The sequence below is a fragment of the Zingiber officinale genome, chromosome 4B (assembly GCF_018446385.1).
Source record: "Zingiber officinale cultivar Zhangliang chromosome 4B, Zo_v1.1, whole genome shotgun sequence".
Taxonomy (NCBI): domain Eukaryota; kingdom Viridiplantae; phylum Streptophyta; class Magnoliopsida; order Zingiberales; family Zingiberaceae; genus Zingiber; species Zingiber officinale.
Window position 1 is genome coordinate 75,579,057 of NC_055993.1, and position 16,987 is coordinate 75,596,043.

Below are 16,987 nucleotides of genomic sequence, written 5' to 3' on the forward strand. Positions count from 1 at the left end.
TAAGCTCATGCACACTTAGACATAAGGATCAAATATAACAGGACATAACTTAACTTAGTTGATCACATCAAAACTACCTAGGGTACTTATACTAAGAAATTGATTAGGGTGGGGAAGCAGTGACATGAGCTTGCAAGGCAATGTAGAGAAGAATTGATTGCAATAGTTAGAAGCGGTGGCACATATTTGCAAGGAAATAGAGAGATACCCCGATTGCCCATCATGGAAGTGATGACATAGGCGACAGAGAGAAGAATTGCCAAGGAAATTGGGTGGGAGTTTATGGTAAGATAATGGAGAGAGATGAATCGATATAAAACAGATATGTGAAATATTGGGGCGGGAGTGTAAGAGAGGGAAATACAAGGACCTCATTTTTATTTTGTTAATATTAATGTTATTATTTAGTCAATTTTAATTATTTTTTTTTAGAACATCCAAACAATGATGCCAAATCTAACTCATGTTACTCTAGTTTACCATAACTTGACATTGTTTGAATTTTTTTGAATATGATGGTAGAAAATAATGATGTCCTCTGAATGATCATTTTTTTATCAAGTTTTAGGTACAATGCATATGTCTTATCAGTATAAGTTGGGCATTCATTTTTGGTATATGTATCTCATCTAGACAGACATCCCAAACTAGGAAAGCCATTGACTGCCCCAAGTAATGCAACCCACATCTGAAAATTTTCTTTATTACAAGCATCAAATGTTGCATGAGGAGCGTCAACCAAGGAATAAAGAAGTTGAATCCTGCAGTGAGACAGTCTCTTTAAAATAGATTCGTCCCCTCCAATGGTACTAAAAAGGTTGCGCTCAGATATCTATTTTTTAGAATAAAATGATAAAATTATGAACATAATCTAGCACGAGTTGTCGTGAAAAAACAAAATATATATCTAAATAATATCACGTATATCTATCAAGCAAAGAATTGCACAGTCCAAACTCCAAACATTGGTTCAAGCTTTCTTTCTCCTTTCTAGATAAGTTTTCTCCTCTGATATAAAAAAGTGCTTGCTCACTTCTAAGAGGAGTGCCTCCCAATGTGAGCAAGAACGAAAATAATTATTAAACGTATTATATAATAATGACCTCTTTAAATTTTCAAAATACATAATGTATATTTAGTTGAAATGTGAAAAATAAAGATGTGTGTTAAAATAAAAATAAAACTTACCATTAGACCAACTATACATATAGTTCAAAATGGGGTAAAATAATATATATACTAATAAAATTAATAAAATTTCTTTATAAAATTATGTTATTAAAAAATTTTGGGTCGTGATCCCCTCATGTCCTAATATAGATCCGCTCCTGAATATGAGTAATCAACGTGATATAAAAATGTAAAATCTATCTTCTAGTGGTCCTTCCACGATTACCACACTTTATGTTTTATTGAAAGAGAATAAATTAAAAAATCAAAAATAATTATCACATGATAGGATAATTTTTTAATTTTTATCAAAAATTTGATCATTAATTTTATAAATTTAATGTGAGTTGGTAAATTTAATGTGTGATAACTAACTCGACTTATTCTAAATATTCACCCTCCGTAGAATGACATGCGGCTTGTATACATGCAAAGACATACGTGTCTCTCCACTTTGTATCCACGTGAGTTTGAGCAACATGCATCATTTGGCTCCTTGCCGAGCAAGGAACCATAGCCTCCGTGCTTCAGCATCAAGCCAAGGCCTGTGGCACTCCACTGGCTACGCAGCGTGAAACATGAAAGGTATGTGGTATAATGCTGGTCGAGTCACGTGGGTTTAGCCTGCAAAAACAGAATGGTGATAAATGTTGACTACTTTACGAATAATAGCGCTCATATTAACATCATTTGAGTTTGAGCTTGCACAAATATTCACATCCTTTCTTGCTCTATTTCAATCATAATGCCACTCACCTAAATTATTTCTATTCACATTTTTCTAATGAAGAGTAATGTATTTTTTTTACATAAAATATGGGAAAACATAAACAGTACTATTTTATAACTGTCTCAGTTTTAAAGATTATTTTTTAATTTAGTAAAATTTTATTTTTAAATATATTTTATAAAAAAAAAATAGCCTGACGAGCTTGAGCCTGAACCCAAACGCAACTCGATGCGCTCACCGGACTCGAGTTGATCATCATTGGAGACTCGAGAGGCATTTTATAAAACCCTACGCCCAATTTCTCGCGCTCTTCCTCTCTCTTGCCGTCGCTCTGAAGCTTCGCGGAACCCTACCGCCGAGCTCCTCATTCGCCGCCGAATTCACCGGCGAAACCCTCGCTTGAATCAGAAATGATCTGCGCGAGTAAGATCCTCTTTCCTTTGCCCATCTGCAATCCGTATGGTTTCTGTTCTTGCTCCTCCGGTGCAATTTAGGGTTATGACCACGCCTTCTCCCTCTTTTCCTTCTAGTCTCCGGAGAAGTTCCGGAGGAACCGGTTGTTTCTAAGAGATCCGGCCTTCTCTTCGAGCGGCGGTTGATCGAGCACCACATTGCAGTATGATTTCCTCCGCCTCTTCTCCCCGTTGATTTCCTACTTCTTATCTTTCGTTTATGAAGGTCGAGAGGTTATTAGCTCGCTGGTATACTTCAGTTTGTCATCTTACATTTGGCCTTTGTTTTTTCCTGCTGTTTCTTTTTTAAGAATCATGGAAAATGCCCCGTTACCAACGAGGAGCTCAGCATGGACGATCTCGTAGCTGTGAAGACAGATAAGGTGCATTATCCCAATTCAATATTGCCGTTGGTTACTGTGGTTTTTAACTTCTTATGGTAGAAAGTGTCATAGAGTTGAATACTTTGTGGGAAAGACTATAATTTTAAGAAACATAAAAAAAAACATTGAGCACTTCTTTGCTAATTTGTTGGTTTCATTTTAGAATTAGTGTGTTGGACACTAGAAACAACATTGTTGACAAAGAATTAGACATTCCATTTGCTCGTCTAGTTTAGGGTTGGAAGATGGCGTACTTTACTTTTTTCAGGGAGAAGAGCTAATTGAAAGAAGAAGGGGATCATACTGTTTCATGTCCTACTTTCTATTTTGAAGCTCATTTAGCAATTCAATGTGCACTGTCTATAGTACATGAATGCTTCATTGTCCTTAGAATTTTAGAATGCTATGGTACCATACTTGAATCTTTCCTCTGTATAATCAAATGCCAGTCTGAACACACTTCAGATGCTCACTCAGTTTGATTTGTTGAATGACTAAATTTACACCAGTGTACCTGCTACTACAAGAAGGCTCCATAATAATTGTGGTAGGTACAAGATTATGTCAGCCAAAATTAGCTTGACAGGCATGAGATTGTTCCAATGTTAATATCCCGAGTATTTTTCAATTCCAATAGATTGTCAAAGAATAGATGCTGTGTATCTAAAACAAAATTTTGAATTTGTGATGACAATAACTTTTCATGTAGTCTGATGATCCTTGCACTGATTCAGTTAACTTAGAAAAGGTAGAATATTAATATCACTGCATTAATAGTGTCCATCCCTGTCCTACTCACTAATTTGTCTTGTTTGATTGTTCATTGTAGTGGGAGGATTAACTCTACTTTCAAAATACCATGTGCATAAACAACAATTAATCCCATTTTGTTCGGTTGAGAATTTTCACAACCCCATGCGATGTTGATTCCTTTACTATGCTGAGAGGATATCTGATATATTATATTCAACAACATAATTATGCATATAACACAAGATTTCTAACTGGCCAATGCATTAACAGCATGAGTACAATATTGATTGTTTAACTTGCTAAGATTTGCATGATCTTTTCTTCCTTAAACTACTTTGTTTTCTTTAAGCCTTTATTGACACAAATAGATATGTGGACCATCTTGTATCTTGCTCTACGATGTTCTTCCTATTATTTTTTGTATTCATTTTAGAAGCTAAAAGTGGTTATCGTGATAAATATGATGTACCATTGTCTTTTCAGTTAAAAATTCTTGATAAATATGCTAGCAATTGAACATCCTACTGTATGTCTAATTCTTAAGAAATTACTGACGGGCATTAGACAAATAAGATATATGAAATGTTACAATCATTGCAAGTTAACAAATTAATGCATGGTACTGAACAATGCCATTTTTTATATTTTATTGTCTTCCATGTTTTTTTCTAATTATTCTTCTGGTAGGTGGCGAAGCCAAGACCATTGCAAGCTGCTAGCATTCCTGGGCTGCTTGGAATGTTCCAGAATGTGTGTATTCTGAACTCTTTGTTTTGAATATGGATTGCAATTTATTCTTTTAGTTACGTTAACTGTCTAGTTGTTTTATCAATTGAATGCGATAAATGTCTTTTTCCTTGAATTCTATGTGTTGCATGAATTTTTAAATAATCTGACCTGCTTTTATGTTCTTTCTAGTAAATGGGTTGAGGATGAGTTTCTTCTTCCTACGATGTAATCTTTATCTTTGCACAACTTGTAAGATAGATAGATGGCAATGGTGGATAATATAAAAAAGATCTTTCGAGTAATTTCACCTCTTCAATAGTGTTAGTTTAGAACTTAATCCTGATTATTATGCATCACTTAGTATAGATTTGATTGTGTGGCCTGATCATGTGCTTGAATCAGTTTGTTGCCATGGCTTGTCCTTATCCTAATTTTCTAGAATAATCCTTCTTTATACTTTACAGCCAATGTATTGATCCTTAAAGAATTTAATGTTGTTTTTCTTCTGCTGAAACAGGAATGGGATGCTCTGATGCTATCTAATTTTGCACTTGAGAATCAATTACACACAGCTAGGCAAGAGTTGAGTCATGCTTTGTATCAGGTATGAAAACTCTTGGACAAGTGCATGTTTTGGTTGTTGACCAGCTACTTTATGCATCAGAATGTTTTGTTTTTGCCTTTTGCGCATATAGCTATAACATAGTTTTATCTTTAATTTGGTCATTTACTTTTCTCATTGAAGTTTGTTGTATGGATTAAAGCTTTGAGGATATAGAAGTTTTAATTGCCTATGTAGTTTCCTAATTATCAGATTAAACTGAAGAAAACATGCTTAGTTCACTAGGAAATGAATATATTGTTTTACCCCAAAATTATAGGCAATAAGTAGTAAAAGAAATCTGCAATTAAGTACACTCCAAAGTTGGATGATCTTCAAAACTTGATCAGAGGGTTGATTAAATGTATTTAGGTAAGTTAGATGCTAATAGTTACTTGAAATATATCCTCATGTAGCGTTTTGTATGTAAACTTTATTTGGAAGGCTTTACCTGGAAGAATTTCCATTCTTGATTTATTTGCGTGTATAAATATGTAAGTAAACCTCATTGTCCAATCATTCACAATCTAGCTTCAGTAAGCAGCAGTATTCCTTTATCACGTATTGATTATATAACATGTCCAGTTTCCTAAAAATAATCATGTTGGTTTGGATCACATTCATTATGCAAGTGTATTTTTGTATTAAACAACTTTTAATATTGGGCTAAAGGACCTGAATATACACACCATGGACTTGTAGCCAGATGTTTGAGAAAGATTTGACACGTATTTGATTTTGTTAACAAGGACAATCTTGCTAGTTTTGATTAGTTTTGTAGGAAATATGTCAAATAGACAAGGTTCTAAAATTCGCTAGGCGCTAGACCAGCGCCTAGCGCTTAGGCTGCCTAGGCGGGGATTAGGCGCCGCTAGGCAGATTCCTCGGATTAATAAGATTTATTAGAATTTTTTAATTTAAATATAAAATATCAAAATATAAATTAATTAATAATAGTTATTAGAATTTTTAAATTTTAACTATAATATTATTAGAATATAAATAAATTAATAAAATTTATTAGGATTTTTTTTAAATTTTAAATATAAAATTATGAATATAAATATGATTTATATGGATTAATAAGATTTATTAGAATTTTTTAATTTATACCTAAAATATTATAAATTAATTAATAATAGTTAATCCTAATTTTTAAATTTTAAATATAATATTATTAGAATATAAATAATTAATAAAATTTATAAAAAGATTTAGATTTTAAATATATTTTTTATTTAGTTTGTTGGGATAATTGAATTAGGGGTATAAAAGCCTATTGAAATTATCCTATTTAAGTGAGGATTTGTTTAATTTAATAAATAATTACAAAAAAAAAAAGAAAAATCGCGAACGTTGAACTACGCGCGGGACGCGTCCACTGCTGTCGCCGGAGGCTTCTGGCGGCATCAATAGCGCCAACGTCGCATCCTGCGTTGGACGCGACCCTGGCTCCGCTAGCACCGTTGGAAGCCTCAGACGAAGCTTCCGGTGCCACCGAAAGCTTCCGACGACAGGTTCAGCGACGGAGGATGCGTCCAGGAACGCGTATTTTTTATTTAGTTTGTTGGGATAATTGAATTAGGGGTATAAATGCCTATTGAAATTACCCTATTTAAGTGAGGAATTGTTTAATTAAATAAATAATTACAAAAAAAATAAAAAAGGAAAAAGAAAAATCGCGAACGTTACACGCGGGACGCGTCCATTGCCGCCGCCGCCGAACGCGTTCCCGGATGCATCCTCCGTCGCCGGAAGCTTTCGGCGGCACCGGAAGCTTCGCCGGAGGCTTCCGGCGGCATCAATAGCGCCAGCGTCGCATCCTGCGTTGGACGCGACCCTGGCTCCACTAGTGCTGCTGGAAGCTTCCGACGACGGGTTTGGCTGCGGCGGACGCATTCGGGAACACGTCCGGCAGTGGCGGACGCATCCCGTGTCCCGTGATGCGGCGACCAGCGGCGCCCAGTGCTCGCCTAGGCGGCCCAGCCGCTTAGGTTGGCCGGCCAGCACCTTTCCGGTGCAGTTGCCGGCCGCCGAGCGCCTAGGTAGCGCCTAGACGGCCGCCTAGGGCGCTTTTTAGAACACTGTAAATAGAATAATCACATTGCTTCTGTTCTAAGTATAATTATTACATGAGTATGTATAGGATTTTGGACAAAACACTAAACCTAAAGTAGTTTTCATAGCTAAACCTTCTCCTCTGATAACACTATTACCTCTAACGCTTCTCATCAAGCTCACACACAGATTATCCATGTCTAGCTAGTTATATGAGCTAAATAAACTCATAAGTAGATTATAAATTATGCACAACAATAATGAAATAAGAGCATATTTGCATGTAAGCAAAACCAAACTTCTGTAGTTAAAGTTGTGACATCAACCTTGATCAATAAAACCCTTGAGATGGTGGAGTACTCAGGTAGTAGGAGCACAAGTAGAGGCTACAATTGTTGTGCCTGTGTTCGTGCGAGACACAATTATCAGATGTGAATTCTCATAGTAATTTTGATAGTTGGGTTGTGAGCAATGTTGTAGTCTCATTTGCTTGGTTCTTGCATTGCTTCTCAGCGGTTGGGTTGAGCAGAGAGGTGCTCCCCTTTCCCTAATTCACAGTAGTTTTGATGGCTGGATGAAAATCTTGCTGCCTTCCACTTGGTTTTGGTGTCATGTCAGAATTGCAGTTGGGCAATGAGAAGACGTGTCCTCTCTGCTGGGTTCTGGCATTATATTGTAGTAATTGCAGCAGTTGGCTTGTGAGAAATAGGTGTGCTTCTGCTTCTTGGTTCTAGTGTATCTTCAGCCAGTTGTCTGTTGGTTGGTTCACTGAAATTGTACTCCCCACTATTTGCAATTCTGCCATGCAGCTATCATTAGAAAGACATTATTGAGCTTGATGAACATGTAACTGATTCCATCATTGAACAATATAGGCGAATGTGAATAAGCCCTCAATAGAAGATATTTCAACGTTCCAAAATATCTATTACATAAGCAGAATAATTGCTGTTTTTGGAAACAGTATTCGAGGTGGAGAGAAAAAATGCCATTGATCTTGAAGCCTAGTTATCTGGATTGGAGATTTTCCTTGTAGCAGAACGGAACTGCTCTGGCTAACAACAGGCAATCACTCAGTTGTTGTAACAGACAATGGTTCTCACAAGCATCACAGTTGTTGTAACAGACATGGGAGGGATAGATTGGGAAATATATTAAGAAGAAGCAACATCAAAGGATACTGCTGCCATGCTCTCTCAAGAGGAGAGAGGTGTGATTGTGTGGTCACAGGAGTTCTGGTGTTGCCTCAGGAAGACAGTGGCTTGAGGTGGAAGGATTGCATGCAAGAGAAGATTTGATTTAGTGGTGTGTTCATGGGATATCTTTACTTTGCTGGAGGCAGTGGTTGATGGAGTTGCCGACTATTGAAGAGATTGTGCACTGCATGTGGAAGGGCTCCCAGCAGTGGAGATCACTTGTCATGTCACCTGCCTTCTTTGAAAACAAAAGACATCATGCATAAGGTTGCAGATGTGTGGTTGATCCCGCTTGGGAAGACACTGTTCTCAGTCAGGCTTTGTTGCAGACAGAGTTGCTGTCAAGAGATACTGTAATTGCACGCAACCAGTTGAGCAGGAGTTCTTGCTGCTAAAAATGAGTGAAGAGTTGGCTTATCAGACTAGGAATGAGGAGATAGAGAGGAGGAGAGAGGATCAAGAGGGGGAGGTTGTCAGCCTCCCCCTCAAGGGAATAGCTCTTAGAAAACTCTAGTAAGGATGCTCAAATACCATGTAGAAATTAGGGCAAATAGAATCAGGTATATTGTATATGTTTTTGAGTAATCACAAAGTGTATATAGGAGTTTGGAGATAACCTTAAACCTAAAATATTAATATAAAGATACTAATACGAGACTAAATCAGCTACAACAATAATCCTATTAATAGTACCTCTTAACTGTTTTTAGTTTTCCTATGATCAAACTCAATTACTCCACACAGTTAAACATGTGTGTATCTTGTTTTTGTCGTCGTTGATTTTTTGATTGAATTATCCAAATGAGTCTATTTTCAATTGTCTTGTCATTTTGTCACAACCATCAAGTAATGAAATTCCTCTTCAGTCTTTCAATGCCTCTCCATTCTTGTTGAATTAGCAGTTATTTTTCACATGAAACTTGGTCTAAATTGCCGAATTTTGGTTTGATTGTACCAGTCATTTAACTTTTTCATGTTTGACACAGTGGGCTTTCTAGGTTAGACCCACAATGTAGTTTTTTAAGTGAAGTTGTTCATTTAGGTGTGAATGTCTAATTCATGTGGTAGATGTAAGATGGTGCTGTGGTGTCACTTTAAACTCCTTGCTGTAATTCCTATTGCCATTGTTGACACTGTATTGGCCCTTTGATTATCTACTTTTGTTTTTTTTTTCTAAACTAATGGTTTTGTTTGTTATCTGGAGATGATTAAAGGAGTCATTTTCTATTTAACATATCAAAGATGTTACTTTACTTTTTTCCCCTCCTAATTGGTTCTTATGTGATGATTGACCATTATTTGTTGGATATATATGCTTGAATGTTCGATCATAATAGTTCTGTTGTATTCTCACAATAATAACTACATACATCAAATTCTCCATCTTATCATTGTGTATTTCGTCCATTTATTTTTTCTTGTATTTTTAATTTCCCAACTGATTTATCTGTTTTGTGGGGGAAATCTGTTTGTTTAAATTCCAAACCATCTAAATATCTTTAGAGATCTCCGTCTTTCCCTGTATATATATATATATATAGCATTTTCACTTTAATAACTAGTCAATTGTTCTTTTCCACCTTACCCATGTCTTTCTCCAGTTTATATTGTTTTATCACTGTAGGGCAGATAACTTGTTCTATACTAACTGCATTATGCTCCAGCATGATGCTGCATGCCGGGTTATAGCTAGACTGAAGAAGGAAAGAGATGATGCAAGAGTGCTTTTGTCTCTGAGTGAGAGACAAATACGTGCTGAATCTGCTGATGCAGCTGTTGTCAGCAATGGGAAAAGAGGTTCTGAAAACCCTAAACACAAGATCTGAAATTATATATTTGTAACAGAAATTTATTTCATTGCCTTTGATTATATTTGCAGCTATAGAAAGCGAGTTTGGTCCTGTTGCGAAGAAAGTTCGTCCTGGTATAAATCCTTCTATTATTGCAGAACTTACTGAATGCAATACTTTGCTTTCTGGACAGAGGAAAAAGCGCCAGGTAATTTCTCTATGCTTTAGGTTATGCTCTTCCATGTAGTATTTGTTCGTGAAAAGAAGCAACAGTACCATCACCGACAAACTATAAACCTCCCAAATATTTTTTGGTTAGATTTTGTGTTGAAAGACAAAGCCAACTCCACCTAGTGGGATAAGACTTGGTTGTTGTATTTTGTGTTGAAAGGCAAACATTTGGAAAGAGAAACTTATTAAGAGGAATGCATATGCAGAATCTTGTGGTTTTCAATTTGATTTGTTTATGAAAATGCAACAACAATACATTACATTTAAGGCATCTTGAAGCTGCATCTTATGTTTTTCTTGTGTTAGATCCCAGCTACGCTGGCTCCTGTTGATGCACTGGATGGATACACTCAGGTTGCTAGTCATCCACTTCACAAGTCGAACAAGCCAGGGATTCTTTGTATTGATATTGATGCTTCCAAGGTAGGATATTTCAGTGATTGTTTATTCAAGGATGTTTATGTAATGGTTTTTACATTAATCTAAAATGTCCTTTTAGCTGTAATTTGTGCAATACTTTAGAGTAGTTGCTCATTAATCTCTTTTTAAGTATTAAAAGTTTGATGCCTTAATAGTTTTTTTTAATCAATTGACCTATTTATAACTCTTTCATTTTCTTGATCTAACCTTAATAAGCATTTGAGAGCATATCTGGGCATCATGTGCTGTTGTTCTTGTGTTAGTCACTTGGATTTGTCAATGCTCAATAAAAACCTCATATGAAACTGATGCATGTTCAAGATAAGACTTCTTAATTATATACTGTTGTACTAATCCAGTGGTTGTACTAACTAACAGGACATAATTGCCACTGGTGGTGTTGATTCAACTGGAGTTCTTTTCAATAGGACATCAGGTCAAATCTTATCGACACTCACTGGTCACTCAAAGAAGGTATTTGCCTATGCCCTTGATAACTTCTATCATTCGGTTGAATTTGTTTTCTTATTTTTCCCCTTTTTGTTGGGTACTTGTTCCTTAATTTAGGTCACCAGTGTCAAATTTGTTCCTGGTGAAGAACTCGTTATAACTGGGTCAGGTGACAAGGTTAGTGGGATCAATGTTTCGTTTTCATTCTTAGGTTTAGTTTGAAGTGTCCATTCATTATTGTGATCCTTGTTATGTATAGATCTATTCTTTTTTCTGCAAAATGAGCATTAAAGACTATTCTTTCTTTACTCCGGAAACCCATTTGTTTTTTCTTCACTTTATATTTGCTCTATTTACCTTGACCACCATAATCGTTTTAACTTGTGCTTTTGTGGTCAATGGGGAATTTATGACTAAGTTTAGTAAAGCATAACCTATTTATGATTGGATCTTGTATGAAGCTTAATGAACATTAAAATTTTAGATTATTCTATTTGATTTAATTTTATATTCAGATAATCTTATTCCTTGATTTAGAAAAAAGTAAACACAAACTTTTTAAAATTGAAATTTGATACTTGTATTCAAAATGTATGCCACAAGCAGCTGCATACTGCATAGCACAAATGTGATATGAAGAGGCAATATGCATTCATATTATTATTATTTTCTTAAATAGTAGTATTGAGTAATATTGGTAAAAAGGATTGATGTTTATCCAATGAAGTATGTTAATCCATATATCCAATTCAAAATTCCACATGAAAAAAAATATCAATCATATAAAATAAATGTCATACTATATAACAATGTTGAATAGGCCATGTTTATTAGTAACATGCATATTGTAGTTTTTAGTACTTACAATTGAATTTTTAAGTTGACACAAGTTACGAGCTGCCATGTTAAAAATATAAAATCACAAATAAACAGGAGAAAACCTTAAACACATAACAATGATGAAATATTTCATATTTCACATTTGGATCTCGGAAAACAAAAATCACAATAAAAATATAAAATTCAATGATTGATAGTCATTAGTTCAAATTACAGAAAAACACATAGCTACTTTAGAATTAGTGTCATAGTACATTATCAAAATATAGATGACATAATGTCAAGTGCAACTTATAAAGTAAATATTTCCTTAGATCCACCTGGATCACTTGCGTTGCTTAGACTGTGCAGTGGTCCATTTTTTTAGAATGGACGGCACCAATCACAATAATTATTCTTTAGTGCAGTAAATCACCAATAAGTTTTTATGTTTTAATATCATCAAATAAACTAAATAAGTTTTATTTATTTATTTATATATCTGGCTTGCCTATTTGCATGGGCTCCTGCCTAGACATCCATAATGCCCCAAAGTATTGCATCTCATACATGTGATCTGTTCCCTTGTCTAAAATGCCTTGATGACTGTGGCCTAGGCTGATACAATGGTTGCAGCCACAAATTCTATTCATTTTTTTTGCTAATACAAACAATTATATTATACCATGAAAATTAGATGGAAAATTATGAATCTATTATTTTTATAGATGTGAGGGTGCATCATTTTGTTTCAATACATTATTTTTTGGGATTCAAATGAAACATTGAAAAAAATATAGCAGCCCTGTTGTGATTTTTTCATAGGTTCATGACAATACTTTGCTATCTTTCTTATTGCATTGACTATGATTCTGCAGACAGTACGCATTTGGCAAGTGACTGATGATGAAAATTATGATTGTCGTCATGTGTTACGGGACCACACTGCTGAGGTAGCTTATGATTAAATTCTATCTATCTTTGATGATTTTAGATATCAGTGGGATATTTTTTTCCACTAATCCAATAAATTTCAATACTGAAATAACTCATCACTATTTAGGTATTTAAGATTGTCTATTCTGTATCCTTCTGCATGTAGTGGTTTAATTGGTAAAAGTTAGTTTTGTCAATTTTCTGTGGTTTGGCAATTAGCTTTTATTTACTACTTTTTTGTTCACTTGATTTACGTGGAATGATTCAGGTGGATTAAAGAATATGTTGATCAGATGAAAAGTGTCATGCACTCGATTTGTTTGTTTAGATTATTTGCTCTTGCCAGTTAAAGTTGCTAGTTTAAGTCATATAATTTGCTAAGTTCAATTTTTGTGTCTAGAATCTTGGATATCTAGTTTGAGATATTTCTAGTTCTTTGGAGTGGTTCTATGACCCGGAGGTGCCATGGCGCAACGGTATAAAGTTGTTCCTGTGTGACTTGGAGGTCAAGGGTTCAAGTCTCGGAAACAATCTCTTATAAAGAAGGGTAGGATTGCGTACAATAGGCCCTTTTCCGGGATTCCGCATTGGCTGGAGCTTTGTGCACCGGGGTGTTGTGCACCGGGGTGTCCTTTATGGTTGAGATCTAGTTGTGTTAGTTTGATACTTGTGGAAATTTAAAGTTCTTTTTGCACATTCCTCATTTGCTCAATATTGAGCTAGTTCTTTTACCAAGGAATTAAAATTTATGATATTCTATATGGTGGGTTGCTTTCTGATGTGTGACATATTGTTTGCTTTACATAAAATGGCTAAAAGTTATTTCCATTAACTTATGTTGCTACTATATAGGGTTGACTACAACATTCTTGTCTTGACATTAGTTCTACAAATAAAAACCATAATTAGTATATATCTTCCATGTTCTCCATACTTAATCTTGATTATCTCAAGACTGTCCCTTCTTGTCTGCCATCTTACACTTTAGTAGAGAATGTACAGGTTATGTGTATACTACAAGAAATTTAACAACTTTGTCCCTGCCACCTGATACTTTAAGTACAGAATGTTCCGGTCATGAGTTTAATATCAGGAAACCTAATATCTTGCGGATTTTATTTTATTTATTAAAATCTTCCAATGGCATGCAATGTGCTGTGCTCATATGCTTTTGGTTTTAGAATAGCTCAACAATCTGTCTGTTTATCCGTCTTTGTAGCTACTAGATTGGTTGTTGCTAATAGTCAAAACTGGAGGTGAGGGGTTCATGGTGGGGAAATATTCTTCTATTTGAAAGAGAGTACTGTCCTGCAAATACCAATGGAAAGGATTCCAACAAGAAGATCTATGATGGACCATGATCTGATTAGCATTCTTAACTGCCTTTGTCCTAGCCTTCTGTCTAGGCAGTTAAAATGAGAAGTAATCATTTGATAGTTCTTTTTGTTTCTTAATCACCCAATACTTTTAATGCGGTTTTGTTGGCCATACATCTAGCCTATAACAAATCTCTTTTGACCTTATGGCTACAGAACAATCACACAAAAATTCATCATCTTCTCGTTGAGTAATTGGATTTAGTATTTCAGAATCCTCGTAGATTTTGTTTGTCAAACTAGTTTCAACTATTCCTTGATATTCTCTTTTAGTATTATTGCTAATGGTGCATGAGGATCACACAATTTTGCTGGCTTATTATTTTAAACACCTATCATTTCTCATTGTTGAATACTATTTTCATCAATTTTTCTGTTGAATGATATATTAAATTTCTCATTTTTTTTGTTGATCTAGGATAACTATTCCTTCAAATTTTATTTTAGTATTGAAAAAGTTGCAGTGCATTTCATTCAAGTTTACTTGCCTCATGGTTTAGTTTTGAAAGTTTTTCTTCGCTGTCTCCATAGTAGATATTCTAAATTTATTTTAGCTAAATTTTCTTCAACAAACACAATATGATTTGTGAAGGATATAAACTAGACACATCTCTAATATCACTAGTGACTAGTAATCATATGATAGTCAATTTTTTGGAAGCTTCCTTAGTTAAATTTTATGAATGAATCTATGAGCTGGAAACTTCCATAACATGAAGCTAATCTTTCCTAGACCTCTTTATCTTGGAACTTTGTTGCCATTTTCATACTTCATCTCAATTTTGTAGTTAATATTTCCATACTGCCATAGGTACAAGCCGTCACACTACATGCTACAAATAAGTACTTTGTTACTGCTTCTATGGATAACACTTGGTGTTTCTATGACCTCTCTACGGGATCTTGCCTCACTCAGGTATTTCTTTCCCATACACTTATTTTGTGTTATTTTCTCTCACATTATCCTTGTAGTCTCCACTATCTTTCTTCCTCCATCTTCTCACAATTCACTTATATGCATGCCCTAAATGCTTGCAGATATTTATACCACTTGATTATAGATAACAGAAAATATACATATGCAGGTTGGTGAAGCTAGTTCAGAGGAGGGCTATACTTCAGCTTCCTTTCATCCTGATGGTCTTATTCTAGGAACTGGCACTACTGGAGCCCTTGTCAATATTTGGGATATAAAATCTCAGGTACAAGTTTTAAGGGTGATAACTTATTAGACACAAAGATAGTTTGACTTCTTCTAACTACCATTTGGCTAATGATTTTTGTGCAGTCAAATGTTGCAAAGTTCGATGGACATGTGGGATCAGTGACTGCTATGTCATTTTCTGAGAATGGCTATTTCCTAGCGGTATGTCTCTTTTTGGAGATGCTTTAAACAGTCAGATGTTCATATTGTCTGATAGTATGTGCATGCATATTACTTGACATTGGTCAGACTGCTGCTATGGATGGTGTTAAGCTTTGGGATCTCAGGAAGCTAAAGAATTTCAGATCCTTCACTCCATATGATGCAAATACTCCAACAAACTCCGGTATGCTAATACTACGTGTTGCCTAAAACATTTCTAATTTAGTAGCTACATACAGTTCATATGGTCTGTCATGATTTAATTCAAAATATGATTTATCAGCATTTTTGTGCTCATGATTTTTTTAACTCACAATTCCACCAAACATGACTTCTGTGTTGAATAAGTGTTTCAGCTCGAGACTTAGTTGTTTAAGATGGAGAAAATAGGAATTTTATTTTATATTTTTTAACTTGCCAATGTACTAACTGAGAAATATCATCTTTGTTGCAGTTGAGTTTGATTTCAGTGGGTCCTATCTTGCTATTGCTGGTTCTGATACAAGGTTTGTATGCCGCTTGGGATTTTATATTATTCATCATGCAGTATAAAAAAGATTAAAAATTCATGAGGAGCCAATTATTTGAGATTTAGTATCATTCCCTTTATGCAATTTGCAGAGTGTACCAAGTCGCCAATGTGAAGCAGGAATGGAATCTCATCAAGACATTCCCCGATTTATCTGGAGCCGGTATCATTTTTTTTACCTTTCAAATGCACAATATCTGAGGTTAAGAATAACATGAGAGTTTGTGAATTTTTAGCTACCATTATATATACCTGCCTGTATAGATACCTATCACGCAATGATGCTTATGCCTATCTTAGATATCTACTCTATTAATGTCAAGATTGGTATTCATGGTGTGAAGGGCTGGATGCTATTAACATGTCAGGTCCCTGCCAATACCTCTTAAATTTGAGCAGTTATCACTATACATGGAGAAAAAAAGGCCATAAAATATGTGTATGCTGTTATTACAAGTCACATTATTATTTTTGGATATCCTTGAGTGTTTAAATCATAGCTGTACGAATAAAAGGTACTCAATGCTTAATACCTCGGTTTGTGAAAGTGACTTGATAATACCCATTCCATTAGGAAAATATGTTGTGATGTTTTTGTTCTTAATGAATTATTCTACTTTGGATGCAGGGAAAATCACGTCCGTGAAGTTTGGAGCTGATGCAAGATATATGGCAGTCGGTTCCATGGACCGCAATCTACGGATATTTGGAATCCCAGGGAATGAACGAGAGGAGCCGAAATCCCCAGCTCATTGATTAGGTTTGCTTCATTTATCTTACTCTGAAGGCTTTATCTATAGCTAATTTAATGGAGCAGTTTCAAAATCACTTGGGACTCTCAGCATCCTCTATCATTATTTTTTGTTTATCTCCGATGTGACATTGTAAGCAAATGGAATTTGGAATACGGATTGGGTTTGGACGGTTCAAACTTGTATTAATGATAATGTACGGTGAGCCATAATTTATTGGTGAGTAATGCTTTAATTCCAGCAACG

The 16,987-nt window shown here is 35.1% G+C and overlaps 1 protein-coding gene across 1 annotated transcript; it reads left to right on the plus strand.

Moving 5' to 3' along the window:
* The first annotated feature begins 2,229 nt into the window (after positions 1 to 2,229).
* Positions 2,230 to 16,981, plus strand: LOC121975170 (pre-mRNA-processing factor 19-like). Its single transcript, XM_042526631.1, has 18 exons — positions 2,230 to 2,323; positions 2,431 to 2,516; positions 2,664 to 2,735; positions 4,176 to 4,238; positions 4,735 to 4,821; positions 9,737 to 9,869; positions 9,952 to 10,070; positions 10,400 to 10,516; positions 10,892 to 10,987; positions 11,081 to 11,140; positions 12,661 to 12,735; positions 14,906 to 15,010; positions 15,180 to 15,296; positions 15,383 to 15,460; positions 15,548 to 15,644; positions 15,915 to 15,966; positions 16,082 to 16,152; positions 16,618 to 16,981. Exons 1-18 carry the CDS (start codon positions 2,311 to 2,313, stop codon positions 16,743 to 16,745), a joined length of 1,569 nt encoding a protein of 522 aa, XP_042382565.1. The 5' UTR covers positions 2,230 to 2,310; the 3' UTR covers positions 16,746 to 16,981.
* The last annotated feature ends 6 nt before the right edge of the window (positions 16,982 to 16,987 follow it).